Here is an 18928-nt window from a genome sequence, read left to right as displayed (position 1 = left end):
AAAGCCGGAGCAGAACATACAGAGTACTGTAGGGTTCCACAGAAATGAGAGGCACACCGGTGGTGGTTTGAAAGAAAATGGTCCCCAAAAGGAGTGTCACTATTAGGAGGTGTGGCCTCTTTGGAGTGAGTGTGATCTTGTTGGAAGAAGTGTGTCACTGTGGACACAGACTTTTAAGGTATCATACGTGCTCAAGCCACACCAAGTGTCTCAGTTCACTTCCTGTTGCCTTTGGATCAGGTTGTAAGAACTCTCAGCTCCTTCTCTAAGACCATGTCTGCCTACATGTTGCATTGTTTCCTGCCATGACAATAATGGACTGAATCTCTGAACTATAAGTGAGCCACCCCAATTAAATGCTTTCCTTTATAGGAGTTGTCATGATCATGGTCTCGTCACAGCAATAGAAACTCCAACTAAGTCAACATCCAAGAACAATCCAGCTGGAAGCCCCACATGACAGCATACACCAATAATCCCAGCACTCAGAAGGCTGAGGGAGAAGCACTACAGGGTGATGACCATGGGGTCACAAGAACCAAAGAAAAGAATTCAAACTGCGTCTTTGTTTTAATTTTTGTTTGCTTTATTGGTCTTTTGCTTGTTCTGTTCTGATTTTCGTGGAGTTTGTTGCTGTTGTTATTTAAGACAGAGAACATAAGTTGGGCGGGTAGAAGGATCTGGGTTGAGGGGGATACAATCAAAACATAGTATATGAAAAACATTAACTATTTTTTTTTTAGAACAAAAACTTTGCCCACAAGCACCCCAGGTTTATCCAGCTACTTCCCACTCCCCACAGCAATACACTTAAGGAGAGAAGCCAGCTCACACTTTCAGTCAACAGCTGACAACAGGCTGTGGCCAGCATTTGTGCCTGACTCTCCTGCTCTATGAGCAACAGTATAAACTTCTACCTTACCTACCACAGTATTTTAACATGTGGACCTCTGACATCAGCGCCAGCCACTAAAACTCTCTGGTCAAGCATAAAGACACCAATTTACCTCCAGGGCTTTAACAAGAATGCGTTCTGTAAGTGTGGCGTGGAATTTCACCTATTCATAGTCAGTGCGGAACAACGTGTTAGTCATCAAGCACATGACCATGCCCCCAAATTATACTGACTAACAGTATCAAAGTTCTCACAGTTTATTAATAACACACTGCGATATTCCTACAATGAACAAGTCAGTATTTCTTAGTCATTCAGCAATGTATGGCTGAAAATGACAACAGACGCAATCTCTACTAATGCAACAGCAGGCTATCCATTCACAGCGGCATCAACCATTTCCCCCTAGTCCACATTAGTAACCACTCACTCTTTAGATAGACCTAGTTGAAAGAGAAGACAAGGTTCAAAACTGATAATTTAAATCAACCACCATTTAAGACAAAGATCAACTTTGGATCTCAATAGATTTCCAACCAAATGGCAATAAAAACAGGAAAATCATATTTCTACAGAATTTTAAACCTGGATTTTTCTTTTGTTTTTCAAAGCAGGGTTTCTCTGTCTAGCCCTGGTTGACCTGGAACTTGCTCAGTAGACCAGGCTGGCCTCACATTCAGACATCCGCCTGCCTCTGCCTCTTGAGTTCCGGGATTAAAGGCATGCGCCACCACTGCTGGCTAAACCTGGATATTTCTAACCTTGACAATTCCAACAGAAACTGCTAACAAACTGCAACACTAACCGGCTAGTGAGATGTGGGTGAAGGCACTCGCCAACCCCAGGGCCCACAAGGCAGAAGGAAAGAGCCATCCACTCCAGGCCGTCCTCCACCAGAGACACACAACTGTACATGTGGGGAAAAAAATTTCAAATTTTTAACACAAGCTGGAGAGACGGCTCAGTGTTTGACAGCACATTTGCTTGCTCTTCCAGAGGACCCTAATTCGGTTCCAGCACCCACACAAGGTGGCTCACAAGCACTTGTAACTCCAGCTCCAGAGGATCTGTTGCCTGTGGCCTCTAAAGGTCTATGCATTCATGTGCACAGCCCCCTCTCCCCAAGTACACTTAATCAATTAGTTAATTAATTAATCAGCCTTTACATTTCTTAAGCCAATTTTTTCAATGTAACTCATTCAACTCCACTAAAAATAGTTAATTTGGAAAAGTTTAAAAACAATAAAATAAATATACCAAAATATACAACTTACTATATCCCACAACTGTACCTCTCTGGTGGTGATAAAAGCTATCAGGTTTAATAATACACCAAAATAAATAAATTTGAATAAACAAAATAAATAAAAATCAGAGAAACCTATTTTTTATAATTCTATAGGCTAAAAGAGCAAATTGCAAGATGATATGTCAAACGATGACTCTGCAGCCAGGAGACACAGTGGGTATTAAAAGCATTTGCTTTCATGTCATAAACAAAGCGAGACCTACAGTGTCTATTAAAGGGCTGGAAAAATGGCTCCAGGTTTGCACAGTGCTTGCTGTGCAAATATGAGGATCTATGTCTACAGTCCCAACACCCACAGAAACATGTGCCCGCCAGGAGGAGATAAGTGGATTGGTGACCTGAGATCACTGGGCAGCCAGTCCAGACAATCTGTGAGCACCGGGTTTGAGGAGAATGACTGAGGTAGACATCCCAATGTGGACCTTCAGCTTCCATACACACACTCACCCAAAACTAGACATGCCAAACCCACACACAAAGAATTTCTTCAAAAACACTGGCACTAGCTCTTCTAGTCCCCACGTGGTGAGCAGAGACAGAACACTCGAGTTCAAGGGCAACCAAAACCACACAGTTGGAGTATGAGGACAGCCTGAGCTAACTGTGTCTCAGGGAAATCCACTTAAGAACTTTTGGGCCTTCTTACTAGAAAAGCGAATTCACTCTGTAGGATCTGGCATGATTACTTCCCAGGTCACATTAGTGACTAACCTGCTTTGTTGACTTCTTAGTGCCGTGAAAAATCTTCCATGCCAGCCCATTGCCGCCACTGGCAATGTGCCGACCAACATCAAATTCCCTAGTGACAGGGTTCCCCATGACAGCACTTGTGACATCAGCTGTTACTTTTGTAACCGTGCTCTTCAGTTTATTCAGCATGGACTCCATGGCTGCAGTACTTGGTGGTTCAAGTTACCTAGAAGCACAAAAGGATATGGAAAAACTGAATGCTTTTTACTTGACTTGGGCACGCATTCATATTGTTTTAAAAATGTACCCCTCCCCCAAAAGACTAAAATAACACCATATCAAAGTTGATTTTTTTTTATCTTCAGAAAAATGTAACCATGAGTAGAAATTTTAGTCCCGAACTCACTCATCATAGTAAAAACAAAATAAAAAGCTTAAAGGACACAATGTCTTATTCAGCAACAAACCCTAACGTTTATATTCACACACACACAGCACTACTGAAGTTAATGTCACTACTGCACCTGAAATGACCTGAGAACATTTTCTAAAAGAAGCACAGTGCTTGTTACAGTGATGGGTAGCCATAGTCCCAGTTACCCCTGACACTGAGTCAGGAGGACCCTTTAGTCTACGAGTTTAAAAATCAACTTGAGCAGCAGCATTAGTTTGAAATCATCTTACAAAACAAACAAAAACCATCCGTGTCTGCGGCTCATACGTATAAATCACGTTCTTGGAAGGCTAGGGTAGGAGCGCCACTGAAAGTGGAAGCCATTGTGGCCTCCAGAGAGACGTCTCGGAAGAGGAAGAGGAGAGCAATGATGAGGAGCAGGAACAGCAAAACGTTGAAAGCAGTGGGGAAAATTAAAACAGAAAAGAAACGTACAAAACCTAGGGAGATGGGTGAGTGGGTAAACCAAGAACTCATATGCAGGACTGCTACACCAGAGCAGGCACCCCTACTTCCAGCACCCCTACCGGAGAGACACAGACAGGAGGATACCCAGCTAACTTGGCACACTGTGAACAGAGACTAGAACAAGCAACTGAGGCTCCTCTGACCACCACAGGCACAGGCCATGGCTGGCCTTCTCGCTCTTCTCCGTAACCCTCACACCTCCTCCCTCTTTCTTGCAAGCCACACACACAAACAGATAGCATGAGCTCATAAAATGTGCTTAAAAATTGATGAGGATTTGATATAATTTGGTGTTTTTGATGATCATTTATTAGTAATTGTTTAGTAAACAATCATCAGTAACTTTTTGCTAATGATTAGCAACTGTTACGTTTAACTCTTCTCATTTAAAGATGGTATCTGCTGTCTATGGTAATTCTCTTCAGACTGGAGCACCCCTGTGTCTATAGTTAGAGGAAAATTGTTCAGAATCCATGGGGCCTAGACATTTCAGAATAGAGGTTTCTAACCTAAAGTCAGAGAAAGAATTCAGAGAAACCCAGACATGATGGTGAATGCCTTTATTCCCAGAACTTGAGAGGCAGAGGAAGGTGGACCTCTATGAGTCTGAGCCAGCCTGGTCTACATTGAGAGCTTGAGGGCAGCCAGAGCTACACAGAGACCCTGTCCTTAAGAGAAAAAGAAAAAGGTAAAGGAAGACGGGCGGTGGTGGCGCACGCCTTTAATCCCAGCACTCGGGAGGCAGAGGCAGGCGGATCTCTGTGAGTTCGAGGCCAGCCTGGTCTACAAGAGCTAGTTCCAGGACGGGTTCCAAAGCCACAGAGAAACCCTGTCTCGAAAAAACCAAAAAAAAACCAAAAAAAAAAAAAGAAAAGAAAAGAAAAAGGTAAAGGAAAAGGAATTTAGAGACAATTGGAGGCTTCCTGAGGCCCCACATTAGATTCTGTTCATTTAAGCATTGAGAGAGTCCTCAGCATAGTTTTAAAGCTTTTTAAAAACTGCTTCAAATTCAGTTTCCTTTCTAACCCTATGTATTTTATTCTGTATATCACTATTACTCTATCAGCTGATGATAATGGAAGAAAGAACAAAGAATGAATCTGCCCTCTTAATTTCCAGACAGCATGGACCTGTGATATCCAAATTTAGAGATGGAAAAATATTTCAAAAAATAATATGTAGCTCTTTTTCAAATCTCATCAAACTATACAAAGTCCCAAGGAATTCCATAAACCACAGAAAAGGACAAACACAAAGAAAAAACATCCCTAAAACTATCACACTGAGTAACTCAAAACCAGGGAGTAAGTCTTAAAGGAGTCACTCACAGACAGAACAGAGACAGCACATGTCTCAGAGGGCACACCACGTACCCTGGATTTACGGGAATAACAGGATGAGGCCTGTCAAGTGTTGACATAGTCTTCTGGGGCTAGAGAGATGGCTCGGAGGGCTGCAGCTCCTCCAGAGGACCTGGGTCAGTATCCAGCACCCACCTGGTGGCTCACAACCATCCTTAACTCCAGTTCCAGGAGACCCAACAATCTCTTCTGAATCTGTGGCCACCAGTCAGGCTTATGGTGTACATACACACATTCAGGCAAAACACTCACATAAAACAAAATAAATCTTATTTAAAAGAAAAAAAGTAATAGTTAGCCACAAACTACGTAGGTTAGGAGAAAAATTGATTTTTGATTTTTCAAAAATCAAAGTGAAATAAAGACATCAAGGAAAAATAAATGTTAAATTGTAATGAAGAGGTAGCAATATCAAACTACTTAAAAAGGAAGTTTCAACTGTAAGCTGCTTAGAGAAAAATACAGTAAAGATACAAAGGTGTGTGAAAATTTAACAAAACAGCATATACTAATACAGGCACAACAGATTGAAAAACAAATAGGACACTTTATAATAACAAAGCAACCAATTAATCATCTATTTATAACAAAGCAATCAATTCACTGTTTCTAGATACCCAACAAGCCACCTTTGAAACAGATGCAGCAAAACAGAAGTAAAAGAAAACACCACCAATTCTGTTGGAGACATAAAGAGTTCTTAAGCCTGGCCTTGAGGCACAGGCTGTAAGCTCAGCTACCCAGAAGGCTATGGGAGAGGAGCACACGATCAAGGCTAGCCTGGTGAACTTAGTGGGAACCTACTTCAAATTAAAACGTAAGAGGGTTACAGATACAGCCCCAAAGCAAAAAGCTTATATAACATGTGGAAGGCCCTAGATTATTCTATCCTAGTCACACACACACACACACACACACACACACACACAGAGAGAGAGAGAGAGAGAGAGAGAGAGAGAGAGAGAGAGAGAGAGAGAGAGAGAGATCTAGCTCAGTAACAGACCAGATAAAGAGAAACATCACGCTGTTAACTGTGTAACACATGACTGAGCATGAAGCTTGCTGGCAGCCAGTGTACCTATGTTCAAGGCCTTGAGTTCAATCTCTGCTTCCACACAAGAAAAACTATGTATAGGTCCTGCACATCTCTGTGATAATATTTACATAAATCCTTGGTTTGGATTAAATAAAGCATAGAAATCTAGAAATTAAGTCTTTCCACTATTTCAGCTCTTAGACTCTTCAGATGCCATCAACCTAAAAACATACAAAATTTAATGGATAAGCAAAATACTTGAAGACCACTGGAGTAAAGCAGCATTTGCCCGCATTCTGCTCGCTCTGTTAGTTATATTTATGCAAATATAACCTACTTTCTGCTATCAAAGATTTGAGAAATCTAAGTGGAAATAGACCCATTCTCCCTAATGTAATGCTGCATTTTGTAAGAAGTCAGAAAATGTTGCTATTGGCATGACGAAAAAACTGATTTGCTGTGCCAAGCTGCTCTCTGCTGACTTGATAAGGTATAAGGATACAAAATCCTATTCAAAGTCAACCCATGCACTCTTGTGGCCCTGCCAGAGCAGCTCCACACTGCATGCTCCGCCCATCATTACACAGGCCCACAGCCGAGTGGACTGATCTGCAGCTTTAGCGGAGGGCCTTCTGTGAAGGGTCCTGAAGAGTGACAAGACAAAATAGTCAACTCGTGCTGGGGTAAAGGATTCCCGGGCTGGAACTTAGAGCAGAGACAATGCTGTCAGGAACACCCTGCCCTTGCTTGAATGGGATTTCCTCTGGAGCTGTTTGACACCCACTTTGGGGCCCTTATCCTTTTCCTCCCACAACATGGGTCAAATGTATTCTCTATCACATGAGGAGAGTGATAATAATGTCGTTCATTTCTGAGCATCCCACTAAATGTTCACATTTCATTTCAAATAAAAAAAAAAAAAAGAGCACCTGTTGCTGTTGCAGAGAACCCAACTTTGGTTCCTGGTACCCACATGGTAGCTCATAGTCATCTATAATTCCAGATTTTACCACCCTCCCCTCTCCCTCATGGACAGACACATGATGCCTATACACACATGCAGGAAAATACTAGAATACATAAAATAAAAATAAATCTAAAAACCTAAAAAAAAGATGAGCTCAAAAATGTTTAGGTGGAAACAGGAAAAAGGAATAGAATATTAAAGAAGGGATTACTGTGTGCCATGATACAGAAAAGATTATAATATACACTGAAAATGATAAAAAAAATATTTAGGATGAAAACAAAAGAGTTTCAGAATTGATGTTCAAATCTGAGATACCTATTGAGCATCCAAAGAGAAGCAGCACTAATTACACAGGTGGGAGACATGGACACTAATCAGTTTGCTATTACGGAAAACCCCTGATGTGCCTGACATCACTGTAAGTAACCGAGGGAAGGGAAATAACGGAAAACAAACTAGAAAGGATTTATTCTTCGGATAAAGTGATACAGTGTTACAAGAGCACAGTACTAGGAACGAAGAGCAGTGCTGAAGATGCTCGTGTTTAAGGCGCACGGCCAGGACTCGAAAAGGGGAGGATGTAGGAGCGAAACAAAGCCATTCAGACAACGGCAGGAAGAAAATATGGCAGACGACACCAGCAATCCAGATTACCCAGAGCGATGAGCGTGCACCGGGCTGAAGAAGTCACAGGAGGCTTCCTGGAATCGAGTAGATGACTAATCAGTTCGTGGAACAGAGTGGAAGCCAGACTCGGGTGGAGGCTGGGAGCATGGAAGACTGAAGAGAACTTCACCAACATCCAGAGACGATAAACAATCTCGAAAACGAAAGCTAAGAACACCTAGGAAAGCACATGTAGACAGAGACACAGACGACTAGCTACAGAGAAATGTGTTTTGTAATTATGAAATACCTATGTTATGCGATTTCGTTACACTTCACATTTCAAATTGTTCAATTAAGGAAACAACAGCGAGGAAGGAGATCAAAGCGAAGATAAACAAGTTCTCCTTAGAGCACAGGAGCTTAGCGACTTCACAAAGGAACAGGACAAAGCTGGGGCTCCCACTCTTCACCTTCACCGCCAGTTTCAAATCCACATGTGGAGGAAACCATTTAGTAGGCCACGACGTGTGTAGCGGCTGTTTTCAGGAGAGGAAGAACTCAGTTTGGATCCGTACTGTCCTCTTTTCTAGCTTGTCTGCCTTTTAAACCACAGCTGTCCTAGTCAAGAGCTGCAACACCACCTCTACCAGCAGCGGCCATAAGAGCTGTAACCTCAGGCACCTCCCCGCTTAAAGAAAGGCAGTGAACACACGTGAAGGCAACTTCAGTCTTGCTTCACGACCATTTCACTCTGCCATCTGGCTCAGCATTCATCTGGCGATCAAAGGAACCAACAGGTGAATCTGCCGTAATACTAGATTGTACAACAGCTGGCAAAAGTAAGTAGCACGTTACATGGGTAATTAATTGATCATGAACACTAGATACAAACAAAAATGCAATATGTAAAATTACATTTATGCTCAATTAACTCTTAAATCTCAAATAATTAAAGACGCTTATTGTTCACAAATATTAAAAACTATTAGCTTGTATTTTGTTCAAGGTATTATAATAAAAATGTTACCTCAAATACATTTGACAATTAAAATACTTATATTTACAAAGTATCAGGAAATATAAGAAAGAAGGGGAAAGGGGAGGAGCAGATAGAAGAACGGAAGGAAAGGGGACAGAAGAAGAGATGAGAAACCCATCATGCCCAGTGGCAGAATCAGGAGTTCAGGACCCTCCTCAGCTACATAGGTGTTAAGCTCAGGGCCAGTCTGGTCTATATTAGTCCCAACTTAAAAACCTAGGGAGGCTAAGATGGCAAAACAAGTAAAAGTACTTACTGCCAAACTTGATGAGCCGAGTTCCACCCTAGGACCCCACGGTGGAAGAAAAGGATGTGTTGTGAGATCTGACCTCTGACCTCAACATGCACGCCACAGCACAAGTACCCTCGCAAGTGCACAGCAAATAAACACAATTTAAAAAAAAAAATGATGCCTAAACTTAAAAGAAAGAGGACGGGGTGGGGGGTGGGGGGGGGACGGAGATGGAAGCAAAAGAGGAAAGGAAGGGGAAGAAGGGAAGCAATGTAAAGAAGACAGGGAGGGAGGAAGGGAAAGAAGAAGGGAAGAGAAGAAAACAGAAGGAACGAAAGAGAAATCCAAGTGCAGCAGAGCCCAACATGTGAAAATGAACTCATGAAACACAAGTTCCACGAGACAAAGCTTCCTGACTGGGAAGCATCTAAACGCCCTGGTAACCGCAGACCTATGGACCGTCCTGACTCTAAGGAACAGAATCTGTGAACCGCAATGTATGCCACTGCAGTTAGACCACGTGGGGCTTGACCCCACGGCAATGTCCGAGAACCAAGCGCTTTATGCATACGCTAGCTACCCAACAACACGGACACTGCAGCCCAGTCCAAATATCTGTGCAACGGTCACTCCTGCTTGTCAACATGACTGGACCTGGGATCAGCTAAGGGACACACTTCTGGTGGGTATGGGGGGGCTTTCTTGGAAGAATGAACTGAGGGGTGAAGACTGCCCCCTAGAGTAGGCAACTCCTTCCAGAGGCAGCCCTGATAGAGATCTGAGGATAAAGTAGACTTTCACCTGCCTGCTCAGTCCTTGCAGGGGACTGACTCTACCCTGTGGCTGTCACTGCTGTTGCTGTCCTTGCTGACAGCAGAACCCAGCTTCTTCAGCCTCCCAACACAGACGGAAGATAAGCGGCTCTCCACCAAAACGCCAAACCCTCTACACCAGACTGGGCCTACGGAGACAGGCGGCCTTGGGGACTGCACAGCTACCAGGTGTGCCACTCCAGCATGCAGAGGGCCAATGATGGCCTCACCTGCTTCTACTGTGGAAGCCAACCTAACAGTCCTCTTTAACAGACTTTGATTCTATTTTATAATACATTAGTCTACCTAACATAATATCTAATCTATAAAAAGGGAGGGGAAGTCACCCAGACTTCCAAGCGATTGCTGTAGGAATTAAAGATGATAGATACATCTAGAATACTTAGTACATTTCTAGGGCGCTTGATAAGCACTAAACGAATTTACTCACTTAACAAACATTTACCCAGTATCAGGAGATGAGGGACACAGTTATAACCTGCAGCGGTGTTCTGAGAACACTTAATGAGGAGAATTCACCCTGATCAAACAAGTCTGAGGTGAACTGTATGATAAACAGGCATTAACAAGAAGCAAAGGAAAGAAGAGCATTTCCAGGCTCTCATGGACACTTCCAGGAAGTATAACCCATACCATGTACCGGAAGGAGGAATGGAAAGAAGGCGGCAGACTGGGGGGGGGGGGGGGGGGGAGACAAGGAGAGGAAAAGAATGCCAAAGCCCTGAAGGAAAGAAGCTGAAGGAGCACACAGAGGAGACGACTGAGCAGGGCTCTACAGAGCGTGCTAAAATTTTCAATTCATCCTAGAACCAATGAGAAGACGCTATTGTGACCGGATCTTTATTTTGAAAATATTAATCCTAGAATAGAAACTCTGGGAGTTAACAACTCTAGATGAAAGGGACTTAATGAAGCTGTAGAGAAAAAACAGTGGCTGGAAGAAGAAGGTAATGCTGAAGATGAAGAAAATCAGGACGCAAGAAACATTTAAAAGGCAAAAATCAATAGGATTTCATAAGAAATGGAGAAGGAAGCATGGCAGAAACTTGACAAGTTTCAGCTCCTATAGAAAAGGATGGAAACACAGTAAGAAAACCCGATTTTTTCCTTGAGAGGATAGATCATAAATTTTGTCAACACGATATAATTTCCAAATACAGAGTGAGTTTGTATGACAATGTCCTACTGTGTGAAATTACAACACACCTCTATCAGCTGTTTTCGGTCTTACAGACAAAATGAGTAATTTTCACATGTAAGGTATATCTGAACAGAATAAAGCCCCAGATCTTCAATTAGGCTCCTTTCCTTCACACACCCCCTTCTTCTCCTACAACCTTTATTAAAGGGGGTGGGGGAGTTAAGCTTTCAAAGTCGGAAAGGAGTCTTTGAAGCAATCACCAGAGAGGCTCGGGGTCTATAATGGCTGATTGACTTGCAACAGAGGCATACTACCTAGAAAACTTAAATACCGCTTTTTAAAGGGCCATCATACAAGCTCTGGATCTGATCAGCTGGAACTCACAATCAAGGCACTTAAGTCGCTGCACGGGAGTCTCATCAGTCCTGTTAGAGAGGTAGATTTGATACCAGTGGTGCCCTTAATTACGGAGCACAAGCAATGTGTCCAGTTGAATGCCACGAAGTTTCTGAAAGCTTCATCTAGCTAAACCTCCTTTCTCTGTAGCTTAAACAAACAAGCGCACTGGAGACCCCAAGGGGATTTTATTCTCACAAACCTTATCTGCCCCACCCACCTCACACACAATAACCGTCCAGTCTTGAAAGACAACTACCGTCCGAGAAGGGCAACCGGAGTTCAGGGGCCTTAGTTGGTGACCCCAGGTCTCAGAAACAAGACGCGGGGGGGCTGTCTCACCAGTGCCGGTGCGGAGTCCAATTTCCCAAAAGGATACCGCGATCTCCACCGCGGAAACTCGAGCCCCTGCTCACTCTCGGGGAACTCACTGGGCAGCGAGTCTCCCGTAGCCCGAAGGCCTCGCCTGGAGTCACCGGCCTCTGAGATCCGCTCCCTACCGCTCGTCGCTACCTGGGTCCGGCTCCCCGGGCCACCCACAGCCGGCCCGCTCGACCCGGCCCGTCACCAGGCAACAGTCGCCAGCCGCGAGGATCGAGGAGGGCCGTCGCCCACTTGCTGGTCGCAGACCCTGGCCCCCCCGGTGCCCTCGACCGGCCGGTCACTCACTCACCTCGCAGCCGGCAACCTGGAGGGGCGGTGCTGGGACCCGTCCCCCCTCCACCCCCTCGCCGGCTCCCTGAAGGCCTCCGGGCTGTGACTGCTCAGACCGCGCGCCTGGCCGCCACCGAACGCTTACTCCATCTCCTCCGCCGCTCCCGAGGCCGCAGAACCCCGAGACGGAGGAGTAAAGGGGGAAGAAGGGAGGGAAGGGATTGGGGAGGAAGAGCACGGGAGGGGAAAGAGCACCGAAAGACCTGCCCGGTCCGGCATGACGTCACTTCCGGGTGGTTCGGAAGGGGCGGAGCTGGACGTTCCTCCGCCCCCAGCGGGGCGGTGGGGGCGGGGCTCTAAGGTCGTGGGCGGAGCCTGAGCGTCCGCTCTGCCTTTGAGTCTGGTTCAGAAGACGTTGCAGGCAGGACGAGCTTTCCCCGGGCCCAGGCTAAGCCGACCGAGTTTCCGGAGCCATAGAAAGGGATTCTCCAAGAAAACGAGGACAGGTACCCAAATGTATAATGGAGATGGGTGACAGAAGCGGCTGGTTGGTTGGACTCTGCCGCTCTGGTTCTTTCCCTTCCCATTTCCCAGGCCACCTGTGTCTAGGGACTGGGTACTTAGGACTCAGGTTTTTCTCTTTTGTAAAGAGCCCTTCGAACCTAGGAAAGCCAGGCTTCTCAAACGGGGCCGATGTTGAAATGCCGATTCTAATGGAGAAGTGGGATCGGATATTCTGCATTTCTACGAAGTTCTCAGACTACCCCAGTGCCGCTGCTCCACAATTAGAGCAACAAGGACTATTTATCCTACTTGCTTCATGGAAGAGGCGCACTGCTCAGAAAACATACCTGGGCCTCCCTGCTCACAGCCTCTCAAGCTCCCCGCTACCCATTTAGGTAGCTCCTCGGTAGTCCTACCACCCTCGTTCTGGCCTCGGTCTCCCCTGCCTCTGCTCTGTCTGTGTTTCAGGCTAAAATAGCTTAAGAAGAATTTGACGATGGATCGCGTGCATGCGCGCGTGGTGCCAGGTGCATTTACACGTTTGTGTGGTTACAACTGTTTGTACTGATGCCAGGCATGCTGGAAGCTAGAGGTTAGCCTTAGGGGTTGTTGCTCAGCAAGCTGGCCTTGTTTTTTTTGTTTTTGTTTTTGTTTTTTTTTTCAGACAGGGTCTCTAAATAGCTTCTAGCTAGGCACAACATTCAAAAGTTCCCAGTACCTCCTGATGTAGGAGTCAACTCTGTGTGCTATGATTGTTGCCATTAATGAATAAAGAAACGGCCGTGGCCTGTTGATAGGGCAGAATTTGGGTAGGCGGGGAGGACTGGACTGAATGCTGGGAGAAAGAAGGGCAGAGTCAGGGGACACCATGGATCCATCACCCAGAGATAGCTGTGCTGAAGCTTTGCTGGTAGGCCATGACCTCGTGGTGATATACAGATTAATAGAAATGGGTTAAATTAAGATGTAAGAGTTAGCTAATAAGAAGCTAGAGCTAATGGGCCAAGCAGCGATTTAATTAGTACAGTTTCTGTGTGATTATTTTGGTTCTGGGCGACTGGGAACCAACAAGCGGCCCCCTCCATTGCAACAACCTCCCAATATAGTTTTATGATTTGAGGAATAAGCAATTCACACATGAGTCTGAAGGGGACATTTCCTATTCAAGCTACAATACGCTATACTGTACCAGCGTGTCACATCTGTTAACAACCGTGAACTACAGAGAACATCGTTATCACTTAAGGTCCATAGCTCACACGAGAGTCCGTGGTTGGTATTCTATGTCGTATGGATGTGAGCCAATATAAAATGACGTGTAGCCATCATTACGCTCCCACAGACATTCGTGCCACTGTCCTAACAGTCTTCTGCCCTCCACCCACCCATGCTTCTCCTCACTTAGCTCCTAACAACCAGAAATGCTCTACTGCTTAGTATGGGCTAAAAGTAGCATGTGTGATGTGCGGATTCTGCTTCTGGGCCCTACGTAGTGACTACATCAGGCAACACAAATGAAGCAACATACCTCCAGTGTGTTTTAACAACAAAATAACCAGCTAAACTGGAAGTATGGTTTGTCTATACTTCCCAAAGAAACAGATTCCATGCCAGATTTTATTTTTATTTTTTTATTTTTTGGTTTTTCGAGACAGGGTTTCTCTGTGGCTTTGGAGCCTGTCCTGGAACTAGCTCTGTAGACCAGGCTGGTCTCGAACTCTCTATGCCAGATTTTAATATCTGTGATGCAAGACCATCTTTGTGAATAGATCCACTGTCTGTTCTACAAAGTCCTCCAAATTTTTCATTGCTCTTTCTTTTTCCTGGAGCAATGCATCCAAGCTATCTGCTATTTCGCTCATGTCTCCTCTTCATCTACTTGCGTTTCGGTCCTTGTAATGCTACTGATCATGGAAAGAAACACACAATCGCTGGGGCCGTGTGGTAGTTAGGCTTTTTGTTGCTGTGAAGAGACACCACGGCCATGGCAACGCTTATGAAGGTCTTGCAAACCAAATCGCCATTTTCAAGTGCAGGCTGAACAAATGCTCTGGCTTCTGCTGGAGTAACCCTTCAAGCTTACCAGTGTATCTCAGTATTTTACCTGGGCACATTTATTTTTAAACTTTTTGTGTTAAGCAGATAAGGCCAATCGTTTACTTAATTTACTAAGCACTTATAATGTGCAAAGCCTTAAAGAATGAATAATGCTTCCTCATGGCCAGTAAAGAGAAGAAAGCAGACTTAAAGTAATCTTGGTGTTTATAAGTATATTGATTAATGTAGTCAATCCATTTATTATGCATGGCTAAGCATTGTTCTTCCGACTTAGAATGTAAATGTATCCATGAATAAAATGCAACCATCCAAGCCCTCCGGGAATTTATACTTAAAAGGAGGAAGGCAGATAATGAAGACACAGTATCAAGTTCAACAGTATGATAAGAAGTGATAAATGCTATAGAAAAAAGGAAGATAATTTATGAGGATTTCCGGATAATGGGGAAGGGGTAGCCAGGGACTTACAGTTTAACTGGTGCAGCCAAGGTTGAGCTCAAGAGGGAACAAATCTGAGCAGCTCCTGGAAGGGGGAGAGTCCAGCAAGCTGCGGGGGGGGGGGGGGAGGGGGGGATGGATTAGGATGACAGAATCGTTTCCAGAGCAGATGGCCTCAGTGTGATGGATGCCTGGGTACCGAAAACAGCAAGTATCAGAAAGCAGAACAAATGGTATAAGATGACATCAGAAAGATGGCAGTGGGTACCCAAGGCCCAGTGAGGCTGTCATATGAGAAACACTGGAGAGGAGTTGGAGCCACACAGTGCGCGGCTCAGCTGGCATTTATGAAGACAGCTCTGGTGTTCGTGCAGAGGGCAGATGGAAGAGAAGGGACGACGGCAAGAACACATTTTAGGAGGCATTGAAATGATACAGGCAGGAGGTGTCAGTGAATTTGCCTGTTCATATATACGACATGAATGCTTTAAAAAGGCATGGTTATTGGCGGGGCTCCTTCGTTTTCCTTTTTCCTACTGTTCTTTCGATCACAAGTGGCAGTATTGTAACGAAACGCATTGCCTCACTTTCTGTAGTATGCCACCATGAGAGGAAGGGAACTTGATATAAGCTAGAGGAAACTGGGGTGTAGAATCCAGGAAGCAGGGTCTCCAGAGATAAGACTATGAGGTATTTCGGGGAGCCCGAGGTAGGAGTCTTTATACTAGGGTGCATGCATGCTCCTGTTACAGGATTGCTTACTCAGGTTTTCTATCGTCCAGAGCCATTTTCTTCCAAATACACCCAGGGGCCACTTCTTCATGGTTGTTTGGACCCCTGCCCCGATGTTACCCTTCAGGAAGGTGGGAGCTTCTTTGACTAACCATCTAGCTGCTTTCTTTTCTCTAACCTCTGCCCTGCTTTATATTTTGGCACATAAATCCACACCTGAAATTATGCATTTGCAGATGTATTTTTCATTGTCTTTCTGTCCTCCGAGACTGTGATTTTATTAAACTTATTCGTCACCTAGAACAGCAGCTACCATAAAACACTCAGTTTTGGTTTTGTTTGTTTTTGTTTTGTTTCTTGTTTTTTGATGGTGGTGTTAGTGATGTTGGTGGTAGATTTCGTTGTTGTTGTTTCAAGACAGGGTCTCTCTGTGTAACAGTCTTGGCTGTCCTGGAACTCGCTCCGTAGACCAGGCTGGCCTTGAACTCACAGAGATCCATCTGCTTCTGCCTCCCGATTGCTGGAATTAAAGGTGTGCACCACCACGCCCACTACCAGTTTTTATGACTGATTAAAGCAGACAACTGCAAGGCTAAGAATTGAGTATGGAAAGGGTGTGGGGTCGGGAGGACCACTCAGTGATGTGGGAGGGTCATCTATCTGTCTATGTGTTACTCTCATTGGTTAATAAAGAAACTGCCTTGGCTTTTTTGATAGGGCAGGATTTAGATAGGTGGAGTAGACAGAACAGAATGCTGGGAAGAAGGGAAGTGAGGGCACCATTCTCCAAATATGGCATAGGTTAAACAAAAAGGAAAGCATTGTGTAATCATATTTCTGTCACCAGTCACGAGGAAAATGGAGTATAAAATATAAGTGCTTAATAAACACCCTGAGTTGGTATCAGTTTCATCTTCTTAGACAAAAGCTGTTTCATTGGTCTTGAGTGCTTAGATTCAAACTCTTCGTTAAAAGTCTAGAGACATATTTATGAAAGACCATAGTGAAATCCATTTCTTTGTATGCTAACTTTAAAGTTAATGAAGGGATGAGAGATGGTTCAGCAGGAAAGGGTGCTTGCTGTACAAACCTTAATCTTAGTTTCCATGTTTAAAAAAAGGGGCAGAGAGCGGAGGATCACTGGGGTTCCCTAGCTGCCAGCCTAGCTCCAGGTTTGGTGACAGATCCTGTCTCAAGGGGATGCCTATGAAGAGATGCCAAACAACCAAAGTATAGTTAGTGCATGGTACTGATGCCACATTAAAGAAAGAAAAAGACTCTTTGTCTTGGGATGGTTAAGAACAACAGTGAGCACAAATTTGAATTCTCCATTTCGGTTTCCATGGTGTCACCGTCCTGTCTCTGCTGTCTGTTATGTGTGTCTTTCTCATCTTTCTGGTGTGTATATGTCTGAAGTCTGTCTATGGTAGGAGGGATCTGCCTCGCTATCTGGCCCTAACAAAGAATTTTGTTCTGTGGTTATTGAACAGTCCAGAAAACACAGTATGAGGAAAAAATGCGGAATTTTTTCCAGAAAAAAATGTAACAGTTTTATAAGGGACTGACTGCTACTGACCCAGAATTGCTCTCACAGATTCAAAAAAGGTTATCAACCTAGAGTCACGTGATGGTTCCAAAATTTATGGAGGATTTTTGCTTACTTTAAGATTGTTTTCAACCTATTGACCACTTTCAGTAAATGATTACCATAACACACATGTGCAAAAACCACACATGCACACACACACACACACACACCTATTCTAAGTCCGGACATGTCAGAGTAAATACATAGTTAAAGATTAAAGCTAAGCGTTTAGCTTAGGTTGTAAAAGCTGTTAGGCTGTAAAACCTGGTATGTCCAAACATCCAAGGCTGGTTACATTGTTTTCTGAAAGGCCAGTTAAACAAGTTGCATCCGCAGTGGGGAAATGGATTGGGTACATAGTTTTAAATGGTCTCAAAAGTTAACTTTTAATGCCCGGCAAAAGCTCAGTCTCTGAAGGACGTGGTCTTCCCAGAAAACCATCCCCCCCCCCCCCCCCCCCCCCCCCCCCGGTGTATGTTGTGAATACCGTGCCTATCTGTGCATAAGCGTTTTTCTAGGGAAAGACCCATACTATCACCCAGATTAGCAATGGAGACTGGGACTGGGCTAACGTCAACATTGTGGTCTTGCCGGGCGGTGGTGGTGCACGCCTTTAATCCCAGCACTCGGGAGGCAGAGGCAGGCGCAGATCTCTGAAAGTTCGAGGCCAGCCTGGTCTACAGAGCTAGTTCCAGGATAGGAACCAAAGCTACAGAGAAACCCTGTCTCGAAAAAACAAAAAACAAAACAAAAAAAACCATTGTGGTCTCTTCGGAGATACAACAAAGGTCCAAACTGACGTGTATATATTTTCAAACTGTTTTTACTTTGTAGATAAATTATTACTCTACTATTCCGCAAGTTCTGTTACAATAAGAACATTAAGCTATGGGATTTGTGTGTTTCTCCCAGCTTGAAAAAGAAGCAGACAACAAAGCCTGATGGTGCGTTGACAATGGAAGATGAACTCTACCTGTGTGTGTGTGGTTATTTTCAGAATTAGGAAGGTTATTAATATACTGCCAACTGGGTCAACTCTGAGAGGCTAGTTCATCAACCAGGAGAACACTGCAAAGGAAGGAGAGCAGGAGTCTCGACACGAACTGGTGGAGAATTGCTCGTCATCACTATGACTGACAGACCCTTTGGCCAATACTTTGGGCAAATATCTTCTCTTTGAGCCTCAGTTTTGTATTTTCAACTTCTAAATTAAAGTTATCCCATCTTTGACCAATTAGACCCATATTGTCACTGTCTTGTGTGATGCTATTTGGGGTAAGGGATAAACAAGTGTCTAGTCACCCAGATAGGGAATGAACAACATATCAAAGTAACAATATTGCCAAAGTCCAACCTCATGAACCAGTGAGTTTATTGGGGTTAATTACAGGAATATGGGTGAGGGACATATACAGGAACAGGGATATCTCCGGTAACTATGTCACTGAAAGCTCACGCCAGCCTGTCTGACAACTCAGAAGAAGCTGACACCTTGGAGTGCTCCACATTGACTTGCAGGTA

The 18928-nt window shown here is 44.3% G+C and overlaps 1 protein-coding gene across 2 annotated transcripts in view; it reads right to left on the bottom strand.

Moving 5' to 3' along the window:
• Positions 1–12388, bottom strand: part of Scyl2 (SCY1 like pseudokinase 2) — a 48130-nt gene extending 35742 nt beyond the window's left edge. Inside the window, exons 1-2 of one of the 2 annotated variants that reach the window (XM_075954030.1) lie at positions 12107–12388; positions 2916–3120 (exon numbers count right to left, since the gene is read on the bottom strand). In XM_075954030.1, the coding sequence (XP_075810145.1) occupies positions 2916–3092 (177 nt within the window). In that variant the 5' untranslated portion in view covers positions 3093–3120; positions 12107–12388. The remainder of the gene's footprint in view (positions 1–2915; positions 3121–12106) is intronic. The other variant, XM_075954029.1, reaches the window with a different exon arrangement.
• Between the last annotated feature and the right edge of the window lie 6540 nt (positions 12389–18928).

Source organism: Microtus pennsylvanicus, chromosome 20 (assembly GCF_037038515.1).
Source record: "Microtus pennsylvanicus isolate mMicPen1 chromosome 20, mMicPen1.hap1, whole genome shotgun sequence".
Taxonomy (NCBI): domain Eukaryota; kingdom Metazoa; phylum Chordata; class Mammalia; order Rodentia; family Cricetidae; genus Microtus; species Microtus pennsylvanicus.
This window is presented reverse-complemented; position numbering and strand designations above follow the sequence as displayed.